A 13876-nucleotide genomic window follows, 5' to 3' on the forward strand; every position below is an offset into this window, starting at 1 on the left:
TAACTTGTCTACATATCCTTATAAAGCTCAAATATACCTATATCTATAAGTGATCTACGTAGTAAGAAATCTCAGAAGATGTGATATAAGTGAAAGCATAGCTCTATATCATAATCAACAATCTGTGTAAACAAATACGAACACAGTAGAACAAGGAAAAAGAAGAGTAATTATATACCTTATTTAGTTATAGAAAACGAGTATGTAAATATTCTCATATTCAACATTTCATTAACAATATCCAAATTTCAGTTGCGTTACCCTTCAAATATTTCTTACTTCAGTAAACTCAAATTGCATCAAATAAAAGCAAAACAATATCAGTGATAAAATATCTAGCGACGTTCTTAGTTTTTGTTGTGAAGAGTTGTGATTTATTTCTTTTGATATTATGAATTTTTGAGATAATTCAAAACTGAATTTCCTATCCTCAACTATTATACTTGACTTCTAAGTCAATTTATTGTCTTGGCCATTGCAATTACAGTTCAAGATAGAACGCGTAAATGCCACTTTCAACATCTAATTTCGCTGAAAGTGCAATGACATTTGTGTTTTACTTTGCGTTACATTGAAACGCAAGTGCATTTTAAAATGAAATCCTTCATTCGCAGTTCAAATAAATGAAATCTAATATGTATATTTTATTTAGTTCTGTCAAAGGATATTAATTTATTCAAAGCAGAGTCATCCTGTTGATTCAATCGTGCTAACTGATCTTGCATTGTAAGTAAGGACATATCCAAGATTTGTATGGAAATATTAATAAAGAATGGCATTGCAAATATACTTTTTAAGTTAAAACATTATGAGTAAGAGATGGCATTTTATCTATGATCAGGTCGATTATCATTCCTGTCATAATATTAATTTTTTTTGGATTATGGAAGTTTAAGGTCCTGGTATACCTTTTAAGGAAAACCTTTTCCAGGTTACATACTTCATTATAACTCTAACGCTGCATGGTCCAGTGTTCACCTGTTATTGTTTTAGTTTTTCAAAGTGCACAGCATTACGTTACTCAAAACTAGAATTCTTGACTTTCTCTTACTTATATGTTTGAAAGAATTTGCTTGTAAAAGAAAACAGTGATAATATTATTTCAAAAGAAAATATAGAGGGAACCGATATATATATTTGCCGTCCGTGTTGGGAACGCATGTACATGTGTTGCATATTGTAATCCAATAGTAAAGCATAGAGTCCAGTATATAGATGGATGATATCCTCCTAGGCATCTGGCCCCACCTCCAGTGTATCCAGGGGTCCGTGTTTGCCCAACTCTTTATTTTGTATCGCTTATAGGAGTTATGAGATTGATTACTGTCATCCAGTAAATTCTGCTATCTGAACCCTTTTCTACCTTCCTTGTCCAAACGTATGGTTCTTTCAGGACTGGTGTCATTTTTTATCATTTGAAGTCCTGTCTGTAATGCATCTGTAAATAGCGCCAAACTTATGTGGGAAATTCCAACATAAGGTACATTACACGGACACAACTGTCTAAATTTAAATTTGAAAGAGCATAGACAACGACGATATAGGAACAACTAAGGCATACTTTATATTTTAACATTGAACACTTGTGGCAAGCTGCTGTACTATTAAAAACTTACAGCTTTAAACTGATAAGATCATCGATGATCTTGCCTCTGAAAATATGGACTGGACACATGACTGCCACCTGAGGTTTCTTCTGAATAAGTATTAGAAATGACCGAGTGACTATTGTAACAGTGTTGTACAAGGTGGGCCACATTTGTCGAATGACGGACCATGTATCCTTATAACTTTGGGCAAGTCTTGCTATTCAATTTATGATACAGGTCAGATAATGCAACTTGCCATTCAATGAAAAAGTGACATTAAGGAGCAATAATCAATCTCATAATTCCTATAAAGCATACAAAATTTAAAGTAGGGCAAACACAGATCACTGGACACACCACAGATGGGATCAGGTGCATATGGGGGGTAATTATCCCCTGATGACCGTTCATACCTGCCTTAAATCTTATATCTTGATCAAGTAAACGATGTAATCTGTAGTCAAGGTCAATACGTAAATAACTTCCTAATAATTGGTATGAAACATGACAGATAGCATTCAACATAATGATAGATGGTGTGCCCAAATTCTACCATTATCAAGACCTTAGGATTTTTTAAATGCTCTCCTTAAACGAGCGTGTTGAAATTATCAATTTAGTTGACAGAAGCCTGTACTGATTTACCGCCGTAACATAGCTGAAATATTGCCTAAACGGCGTACATGTAAAACCATTAAACAATCAATTAATCGGTACCGATTTCAAAATTAACCATATGCACAACATCTTCTCGTCTACCTCATCAATTGAGAAACATAAACAAAAGCTAGAAGAGAATGGAAGGTGAAGATAACGAACAGTGATCAATCTCATAACTCCTACAAGCAATACAAAATAGATAGTGGGGCAAACACGGACCCTTGGACACACCAGAGGTGGAATCAGGTGTCATACTCGCCGTAAGCCCTATATCCTGATCAGCTAAACGGAGTTGTCCGTATTCAAAATCAGTGTGCATACCCAAATATTGGAAATTGAAGATGGGGAAAATGAATTCATCCTATTCGACACAACGTTGATTTGTCTTGATGTGGTTCACATCTTTATTGAATCAAATATTTAGATCTAAAACAGATGGCATTGATCACGTTTTGATATCTTCACTTTCACATATATTTTCACATATATTCCGAATGGTGTGTCCATGGGTCCGTGTTTTCCCAACTATCTATTTTGTATTGCTTGTAGGAGTTATGAGATTGATCATTGTTCGTTATCTTCACCTTGCATATTATAAAAGATAGATAACATATTTTGCTTTCAATCTATGATAAAGGATAGTTAATACATCTTGCTTTTCAAACGAACACTAATGTTAAATATCACGACTTGTTAATTAATCTATGGTAAAGAGAAAAAGTAAGAAAGATAACGAACAGTGAAAACGCATCACGAACCAAAGCATAGAACAAGTGATGATATTCAATCTATGATCAAAGACAGACAACACATGATCTGCGTATGATCAATGTCCAAATGAAGACATGCTACTGAGCAATATGTCTATGCTATATGTGTTTTAATAACCTAGTTTATATTAAGCTTTTCGTAAAGTCTGTGGTCCTCCGAATGATCTAATTTGTCATTACTACTCCGAATGCTATCTGACGTGTTTCATATCAACGTTACAAGCTGAGTTTCGCTAGAGGGCTCATGGCCAGTGTGACCGGTGGGCAGGGAATGCTTACTTCCTATATGCACTTGATCTCACTACTGAGACGTCAGGAGGTCCGTGTTTGTCCTACTTTTAAATTTTGTGATAGGATGTATGCCATCGATCACTTTAGCTATCTTCACATGTTTATTTTTCTTCTTTTTTTCTCCAATCTATGATAAAGGACAAATAACATTTTCCTTTTCAAAGTGGCTTTCGTTTAAGACATACACAGCGCAACTAAATAAGTAATAGAAGAAACTAACAATACATGATAAATGGTCACGAATATTTTTTTTTAAATCATTAATTCACAATTTGGCAAAATACGTGTACTAGAGATATATATCCGTTTCATTCTTAAATAGCATTACTTAAAAACTATATGCTTTTGAAAGAAAACGGAATATGCATAAAAATGTGCAGCACGATTCCTAAGGTGAAGATGAATTGGCATGTCAAAGTAAGCGAAACATACATGATTAGGAATGATAGACGTATGCAAACAATATTTCAATTATTCGTAAACTTTAACATCAGCAAAAAAGTTTCTTCGAATGCAAAGACTATACATAGACAAGTATTTTTTGAAAATGAAATTCCAGAATATGGTAGGATAGCTGATGACTCTGCATGAGTTATATTATATACGGGGATGTGGGGTATAATGTACTAACAAAGAATATGCACCTTGAATGTTATGCATCTTTAAGTGTAAAGTAGAAATTATGAATACTGAATAGTTTTACAGTCTTAATGTAACATATAAAGGAAACCATATATAACATAGTTCATCGGTTTGTGTAATGCTGAATCAATAATCACAAATAGTATCAAACCGTAACACCCCCGCACCCAAACACCCCCACACCCGAAAACAACACGAAGCGATAAATGTAGTCTGAAAATAGTAACACCCCCACACCCCATAAACAACACGAAACGATAAATGTAGTCTGAAAATAGTAACACCCCACACCCCAATACAACACGAAGCGATAAATGTAGTCTGAAAATAGTAACACACCACACCCCAATACAACACGAAGCGATAAATGTAGTCTGAAAACAGTAACACCCCACACCCCAATACAACACGAAACGATAAATGTAGTCTGAAAAAAAGTTCTGCTGTGCCGTATTAGTCCTAGAAAGGTGCATGTTTAGTGGATGCACAATATATGTCATCAAATATCAAATTTTCTCATTCATTTTAAAGACGTTGTTTTTCAACTAACTCTTTGTTTTATCATGAGTGGTCGCTAACTAGGAATCAGTATCATTATCTTTATCATGTTCATAATTGTTTACGCCTATCAGCATATCCAGGTATAGATTTTTATGTCAGAATAATGGCTTTATAATTCAACAACATCCTTTAAATCTAAAGATAGTCTAATGATCCTTATAGAAAAATAATGATCGTTACACCTGTGCAACACTTGAAGTTTTATAAATAAATGCATAACGTTTTCTGGAACATCTGACTGAAGTGTTCATTTCAAGAAAAAAAAGTAATGAAAATGTTCGGGGAATGAATTAGATTTACAAGTATTTGATAACAAATAAGGATTTCTATTTTATTTGTAAATACCGAAATATCTCGAGTCTTTGTTTTTTCTCCATTAAATGATTTTTAAGAATACAGTTCCTTAAACAAATTGCGACTTTAAAACAAACCCCGAATACATGTTTTACATCTAAATAACGAGTATACTCTAAACAAAATGTAGATCAAGGTCACGATTCCCATCAAGTCATGTTTTACATTCAAAAAATGACCTTTCGAGATTTGACACCAAACACGTGTAGAATTAAATGATTTATTTTTTGCAGAACTGAAGTAATGACGATTAATAACGTGTAGGAAGTGACAGACAGTGTATAAAAAGCTGAACCGTACCGTGCCTGTCACAGATCGTCGTGAGCTCTTAATCCGGAAGACGATGTCGATACATATTTTGATTTTTTTAATATTTACTTGTGAAATCAATGCTTCCTGTACAGATCCTCGTCATGATCAGCAACAATTTTGTGGAGCACAAAATGGCAAGTATTTAATTCTTAAACATTACAATATATTTGTAATGCAGTTTTGATTAATTAAAGTGATAATTGAAAATATGATCACTATTGATAACCATATTCCATAACTGAAAGTGTGGCTTGCTATATTTTTTCACATGTTCAAATGAGTAATTGGGAAAACGTTTTGCTATGCCAAAAATGTACCTGAATTTAATTTATCAAGAAAAAAGTTTTTATTTGAAAGCTCCCCATATAATACGAATTTATGAATATTATCATTTTAAAGAATGCATACAGAATAATATTGTACAAAAGCATTTTATTCCATTTAACAAACCTCACTTTGGTGAAAACACCAAAATCGAAGAAAAAGTTAATGATACGATTGAGAGTATAGCAGTATTTGATTATTTTTATATCGTACGATAACAAGAGTCAGGCATTCCTAAAGGCAACCTGTCATTCAAATGCAGTCAAATTATAACACAGCAAAGTGACATTCACGGTTTTATTCTCCTTTCATTCCTGGGTTTAAAAACATACCTTGATGCGATATTAGGATTTCATAAATCTTCATTTGCGAAGTGCACCAGAAACATTTTCCAGTTCTAACCATTGTCTTCCTAATACGCCGTGTTGCATAATTTATGATTTTATGATCAACATTTATCACAAAGAAAGAATGTAATGATAAGTAATTTGATTATCATTGTATATAATTATAAGCATTAGGAAAATACACACTGTGTTTCCTAAAGAATCACAGATATCAGGAACTTGAAATAACAAATGTCAATATTCAATAGCGTTATCCATTAGTTGTTTAACTTTAATTTATATTTCATTTTAAATTACTTCGTTTCACAGCTGTCTATGCAATACAACGTAAGGATTTAATAATTTATTTTTAGGAAAATGTTAGAAAATTTTAATCAAAAATATTTCTTATGACATAAATCAGTGCGTGAAAATAATTCCAAATATATTTTTTTAAATTCTCAGCTAATGTTCTGTGATAAGATATTTTACTCGCCATCAGGGTATCTATATTTCAAATGGTTCAAACTAAAATTATTTTCTAGCTCAAATTGCAGATCATATCCTGTGTATTTTCAACATTTGATATGATTTTATTTTTTAAAGCAAATGAAACAGAAATCCAAATGCCATAATGAGTTACAGAAAAGAAAGAAATACTTTTGGCTGATATTTCATCATTCTATCGGGTTATGCTTATGATAATATTTTGACAAGAATTACCACAAAGCGCATTTGGTTTGCCCAACTATCTATTTTGTATTGCTTGTAGGAGTTATGAGATTGATCACTGTTCGTTATCTTCACCTTGCATATGTAACATGAAAGATGGAGATGTACATGTCATGTACACTATTCAACACGACAAGGAGACGTTTCTTCTTAAATTACACTACAAACAAAAGAAAAATAAAAGTGAAATCATATACAAATTATTATTGCAACGTTTAGCCATTGATTTTATCATTAAACTTTATTTCAAGAAAAGCAGAATATTTTTCTAGGAAGCTGCTGTAAATTATAGTAGAACGCGATTTACTGCTAGATCAGAGTAAGTTGAAGATTTGGGGGTTCTATTCTGTAAGTGAATACTTCATTTATTTGCGTTTAAAACCAAATCAATTACAGTGTGATATACTCTAATACAGACCAGATCGTTTATTTTCACTTTAACTGATTTAATGTTAAAAATAAGATCCCACCTCTAGTGTGTCCAGGGGTCCGTGTTTGCCCAACTATCTATTTTGTATTGCTTATAGGAGTAATGAGATTGATCACTGTTCGTTATCTTCACCTTGCATACAATTCGTATATTTGCCTCTTTATTCGACGCAGCACATGGTTATCAAATCATGTTATGGTGATTTGTAATAGAATAATAGTCATCTATAGTGATTAGTACACTGTTTGGGAGCAACCAAAAGTGGTAACATGGTTCAATGTGAGAGGGTTTGTGCCTCTTGAAAATTTCTAATATCTAAGGAACATATTCTGAGCTGAATATACAGTGAATCCTGGAATTGTGAATATTTCTCTGAATTTAAATGTTCAGAACACACACCCTTTTTAAGAAGTCAAACTTCCAGAATCAATATGATAAACGCTTAAAATGTGTTACTGAAACTAATTAATTCTAATTTTTATATCTATAATTTAACTTATTTGAAAGCTTTTAGGGTTACATATGGGACTCAAAGGTAGGAAAGGAACTGCCTAGATATGTGACATTGAAATTAATCAGTATTATTTGTTCATGAAATACATAAAAATATATGTTTACAAAATTCAACATTTGAGGTTGTGTTTTTGCTTTCAATCAGCTGACCTGAATTTTGTAACATCTAATTTGTATTGCTTGTAGGAGTTATGAGATTGATCACTGTTCGTTATCTTCACCTTGCATAGAAAGTATGCCTTAAAACACGTGTATGCATTGAAATGTTTTTGAAAAATATATATCTCCATCACCGAGAACAAATTCCTGTCACTAGATGAGATTGAGAGTTACACGTAGGAAACGTGACAAAGAAAATTCGGACGAATATTGTGAGATTTTAAATTGTAATCGGAATGTACTAGAGTATACACGTTATACCTTATCAATTGATTAACATTTTTGTATTGTTCTTTTATATGAACAACGTTGACTTTGTTTGATGTGTACAAGATACAGTTCATTTTATGTGCACCATCTCAATCTCTGATGACTGTAATACAATACCTTATGACTTTTTTTTTATAGATTATAAACTACAGATACACTCAGGTCGCCCAATATTGGAAAATTCGTCGTCATATATTAATCATATTTTCCATATTCATCTTAGATACATAAACATTTAAACACGAAAAAGGCTAAACAAAACATGTGCCCGACATGCATATTTTATCAAGGTTGTGTTGAATTTTCGATAGGTGTTTAAAAGTATTATTCATTTGAAAACAGTAAAACTACACCCTTACAAAAATAATGTTTTAGCTCTTAATTAGTCCATGGGTATTTTACATGACAAAGTGAATCATTTTATGCAAGAAAAATTCATTTGCCTATGTTTTTATTCTATACACCGTCGTATTTTAACGATTTGAACTTCAATATTTTATACCTTTTACACACAGCTGTTTTTGTTTTTAGAATTACCAATTATGATCAATGCATTTCTTTTGAGTTTTTATCAGAAAAATATGTTATCCGAATTGATGTATCTTTAACTGATGACTGCAGATGATGACTATGAATGATGGATGGTAATTCGATTCTTATTTTACAGCGTTTACAGCGGTGGTTGACGGGGTATGGGGACCAGCGGGAGACCCCTTCGACAGAACATATAGAGTGACTGTTAAAAACATATATAGGGTAAGGGCTTTGAAATATTATTTCAAATGACTTTTTCTCCGCACAACATAAAGGAAGGAGGTGCAAATTATGATGCACGTGAATTATTTCGTTTAATTTGATAATAGTCAAATTTCTGTTTTCGCTTGATAGCAATGCGGTTAAAATGAATTAGTGCTGTTAAGTATTTTAAGAAATTTTAGTGCACTGAGTGAATACTTAATTTGGACATGGTGTGAAATATAGGTGTTTTCAAATAAAATAAATTTAATATATTCTCACCACATCTGTCATTTATTAGCACAACTAAGAAATTAGCAACCTAATGCATGTGTTTGTTTTCGAAGCAAACAAAATACGATTTAAAATTGGGTTAATGAGTTTACCGTCCACGAACAGATGATTGTTTGAGATATATTGTTTTGTTTGAATTTTTAGGGTTCTGATATTGTCCCGAATACAACTATTACCTTGTATGGAAGATCACATTCTTGTGGTCCAACAATCCTCGATATAAAGAAGGAGTATGCAATTTATGGTGAGTTCAAATAGGAATCAACAAATATTACCATCAACATACTATTCCATGTTTCTAGATGCAGTATACCAAGCAGCTTTTTAGATGCTGCAGGGTTTATCATTTGTAAATGATACATACTTTATTTTATAGGTGTTTGTCTTGAAAAGAAATCTAATATAATAATTTGTGAAATTTTGTAGAAGTATCAGAGGATACTTCTTTAACCATTTCATCAAGCAATTGATATCTCTGCAAATTCTAGTGTGATTCGAAAAAGTGTCGAAAACGCATAGTGATCAATCTCATAAATCCTATAATGATTTGATTAATGATTTATGTACCGTGAACTTCCCTGTGATTCAGCAACAAAGTACGGCCCTCGATTGGAAGTTGTCACCCATGAGGAAGTTCCTCCGGCCTCCATCGCCCGACTGAAGATGTACGATTGCTCCTGTCAGGTAGAAATTCTTACGTGGTTTTAGAGTACATAGGAGAGAATCAATGATTCAAGAACAAATAACGAAAATTTACGTCACAAACTTCACCAATAGCCAGTCAATATTTAATGTGTTCATTACGTAAAGCACTGTGGTAAACGGTAACCTTCTATATACATTCCCATTCGGAAATTTATGTGTGGTTTGTATGAACATGATGGGGTCAAGGCTTATTATATTTTATGAAACGCCAGTCTACCACTGACTTTCATATTTCTATAATCCAAATCAACAGTAAACATAGCAAGAGGTCCACAGGCCTGATGGGTATTAATTACAATTTTAGTTTGATTATTAAGTTATTGGTTTAAAAATATAAATAGCCACAAGAGCTATGAAATCTATATTTTCCTATAGTACATGTATATGTTAGATTCTAGGATTAAGCAACAGTACATAAGACTTTGTATAATAATATATCACCATTTTGGACTCACCCAATAGTGAGGACCTTGGTGGTGCGAAATTCACAATTTGAGAACATATCATTCCGTTTTTTCTAGTTTTTAAACAGTATCTGCAAAAAGAATATATCTTTCAAATTATAGATGCAAAAATCACTGTAAAAAATTTCCTCCAACTTGGAACCAAAGCCCTTGGTCCTGACATCATGAAACTTACAATTACGGAAAAGGGCTACCTGCTTCTTCTAAATATCTATTTAAATTAAATTTAGCATTAATTTCATTTAACAAAATATTATCAAAATATTGATCACTGTTCGTTATATTCACCTTGCATATAAGCTTTACCCCGCCCTCGAATCAGCACCAGTACCTGGGGTCATGAAATTTGCAGCTTTTGGTATAGGCGTTCCTGCTCTACATGACTTTGCATTATCATATTTGAAAAATTGATCTTTTTTTTTTTACAGTTCTTACCCCACCCTTAACACCTTGGGGGCAGGTATCTTGTATTCTATAACATATGCCCCATTGTCTCAAAGATGTTTGGAACGAGAATTTGGAAACAACTGAATGGGCAGTTATTGAGAAGTTAAAAGTGTTCAATTATTAACGCATGACGAACAGCTGACGACGCACTACGACGGACGCAAAACAATAGCGATAGATCCCTGTCACGTGACATATAAAGCAAATTATTTTTTCTTTGCATTCCTAACATTTACGAAAGAAATAATTCTTCTTTTGTACTCCCCACTGTACCAAAAATAATAATTTTCTCATTTCCTTGCCGTATATTATATTCCGATAATGATAAGGTTTTATCGCCTAATGAAGACCAAAATATTACTAAACGTTGCATTCTACATAAATTACAATCCACTTGCGTTAGTGGTTGATTCGTCTTCTCTAAATTATTTCATATATGTACGGCTGATTATGCAGAGGAATCTCCATGACTCTCATATCTTGTGTCCGTCTAATAAGTGCATTAATTTACATCCCAGTGGTTTCTCTATCCTCAAAATTAAAAAGTCCTGAATTTTTTTTTGCTGAAGATGCCTCTTCTGACACTTTTAAGGCTATGATTTAAAGGGGTCATTAGCATTTCCTTCAAACTATCTCGATGATTGATACAACAATGATAAGCATCTGAGATGTTGTGATCAATGACGTTGATCGCACATCCTAGATATAATTTTGAAAGATTGAATGAAGTAAAATAAATCAAAGATATATTTTGCGGAAAACACTAATTGCTACTTAAAGTATCGCTTTAAAAGTTGATAATTGAAATGTATGAGGAATACTTAAAACATGATTTAATCAAAGTGTCAGAAAGTCAAATGACACGGAAACATGTCGGTGAGACTGTGCAGACAGTAATCATCTATTCGAAATCAAAAGAGGGGACCACCGTGATAACGTTAAGTACATCTTTAGTTCAGTTGTTCCCAGTCGTAGCTCTAACAGTCAAGAGTAGTTGGTGTATAAATCTGTCTCATCGTTTCCTTTGTGACAACTACTTCATTTCCTGAAATGCTACCCCCACCCCCGAGAAAACACAAACGTTTATATAGTGAATTGTCTGTATATTGTGATTGCTTGTGATTTACTAGAAAACTCTTATTTTCTTTTTATTTGCTTCAACAGATCGAAATTCACAAACCTAATATGTCCAATACATTGAGGTATGAAGATTCATTGGATAAATGTATTATAACCACGCATGGCCGGGACTGCCAATTCAGGAATGGCTACTGCAAGAAAACAAATAACCTTTGTTCATGGGAACTTTTTCCTCGTGCATACCACAGAACGAACTGTGTCCAGAACGTGTGAAAATGCGTTATTTACTGCTTACATGTTATTCTTAAACATTTTATTAATGACAATGGAAATATATCATACACACATCTCACCATGCCCTCTTCCTTTATTATAATTAGTATTTCATAGAATGAATATACATCCCATATATTTATTCTGTGAAAATACCAGAAAGTCAAGGACATTTCAACTCTAAATGGTATATAGTTCAATTATTTAAATGTTGGTCCTTGCCAAGGACACAGGCACAAGATTCATGAAACATTTTACGCTTTAGTCAGAATATGCATTTTGCGTTAAAATGTTGTATTAATCAAGTCGATCGCCAGTCAGAAGAAACAGGTGTGTTCGGTGCGTGCTCTTCTTTTTCCTTTCATCACCAAAATTATTTATGAATCTAACGTTATCAAACACCGTTTATACGAATGACATTTGACTTAATTTTGAATTTGTTTCTTGATTTCATGAACCTGTTTCAGCTAGAGTTTATAGAAATGTATTATTTTTCAATAATGCATATTTTTTTTACTCAACTTGCAAATATTGCATTTCATATTGCTTAAATATATCATCATTACTCAAAATCGTCCTTTGTTTACATGTATTTTGTAACGTTAGTAATATTTATCAAAATGTCTAGTGTAAAAATCAGGAGTAAATGAAGTCCCTTGCAGTATCGTAACTTCTTTCATTAATGAAAATGCATGTACTTTTATATCTCTATGTACTAAGTTGCACTTTCTATGGATTCAGTATTATTCACTTCCAGATTATCGACCTTTTGATAGATCACCTGTGTAACTTTGATTAAAGGTTTCAAATATAGAGATATATTTAGATTTTCAAAACGCCCTGAGAGAAGTTGTGGTTTTCATCACAACTTAGTGCAAGGTGTGAAGAAGTAAACACACTTCAATGTCACATATATGTACACAAAAAACGTGTACCTTTTGACTCCTTCATGCTAGAAGCCCCATGATTCATTAACCAAACGATTTTTTAAAACTCAATTCATGAAGAAAAACTTACAGGGAATAATGTAACATGATTCATTGTTTCGGATAATCAGCTTGATCGTTTAACACCGACTTCGGGTTTCTAGAACAAAGAACCATTCTTGTTCGCCAGTAGCAATTTCTTACAATACAATTTAGATTATATGTTAGTTCTACGTTTGATATGCTCCCATTGACGTAATTCAAATAGTTAAACAAAATATCAGTTCCATCATATCTTTGCAATAATACAGAGGATGTTTCATATATACATATACTTTTCAAACCGAATGATTCTTTTATCTGTTTTAGATCAAGAGAATATCATTACACAAATTTTAGAGTTAAATGTTCAATCAGATGTATCACTATATAAATCATAATATTATCTGTTCAATTAGATGTGTTATAAAGAGAAATATCAAAGTTTCAATTTTTATCAAATTCTTGCCATATATGCATGATAATGATTAAGTTGTTCATCTCTGAACTCAGATTAGCTTTTTCGTCGATCTTCCATTGAATGTAATGTCACTCCCCATTCTATGTATTTAAACATTTATTCTTTGTTTCATTCATTTCCCCACATACTTTAATAATACTTACAAGAAAGATGTTTATACATACATAGAATTTAACAGTAGGTTATCTCTCTTTTATTTTGCGAAGATCATCAAAATTGTCGATCAAGCGACCGAATTATTCTAGATTTTGACGTATGCACTTTGGACATTTATATATTGTATACTACGTGAAGTTATTTTGAGTTCACCGCGATGAAGTTCAAAGAACGCACTTTAAAAGTGTACATGTTATTCCGCGAAAGCCATTAATGCCATAAAGCTGTTAAGTCTACAATTATAAGTTCAGTAGCCACCAGTTCTCTACCAGTGCACGATTAAGACTGTGTCGTTCTTTGTGACTTTATTTTAATTTGGTTTGCAAAAATGTGTATATTCAGT

General features: G+C 32.6%; 1 protein-coding gene across 1 annotated transcript; it reads left to right on the forward strand.

Moving 5' to 3' along the window:
- Positions 1-5182: 5182 nt before the first annotated feature.
- On the forward strand, positions 5183-12010 carry LOC125654638 (uncharacterized). Its single transcript, XM_056142763.1, has 5 exons — positions 5183-5313; positions 8601-8689; positions 9107-9206; positions 9552-9646; positions 11743-12010. Exons 1-5 carry the CDS (start codon positions 5211-5213, stop codon positions 11929-11931), a joined length of 576 nt encoding a protein of 191 aa, XP_055998738.1. The 5' UTR covers positions 5183-5210; the 3' UTR covers positions 11932-12010.
- The last annotated feature ends 1866 nt before the right edge of the window (positions 12011-13876 follow it).

Source organism: Ostrea edulis, chromosome 7, assembly GCF_947568905.1.
Source record: "Ostrea edulis chromosome 7, xbOstEdul1.1, whole genome shotgun sequence".
In the NCBI taxonomy this organism is placed as follows: Eukaryota; Metazoa; Mollusca; class Bivalvia; order Ostreida; family Ostreidae; genus Ostrea; species Ostrea edulis.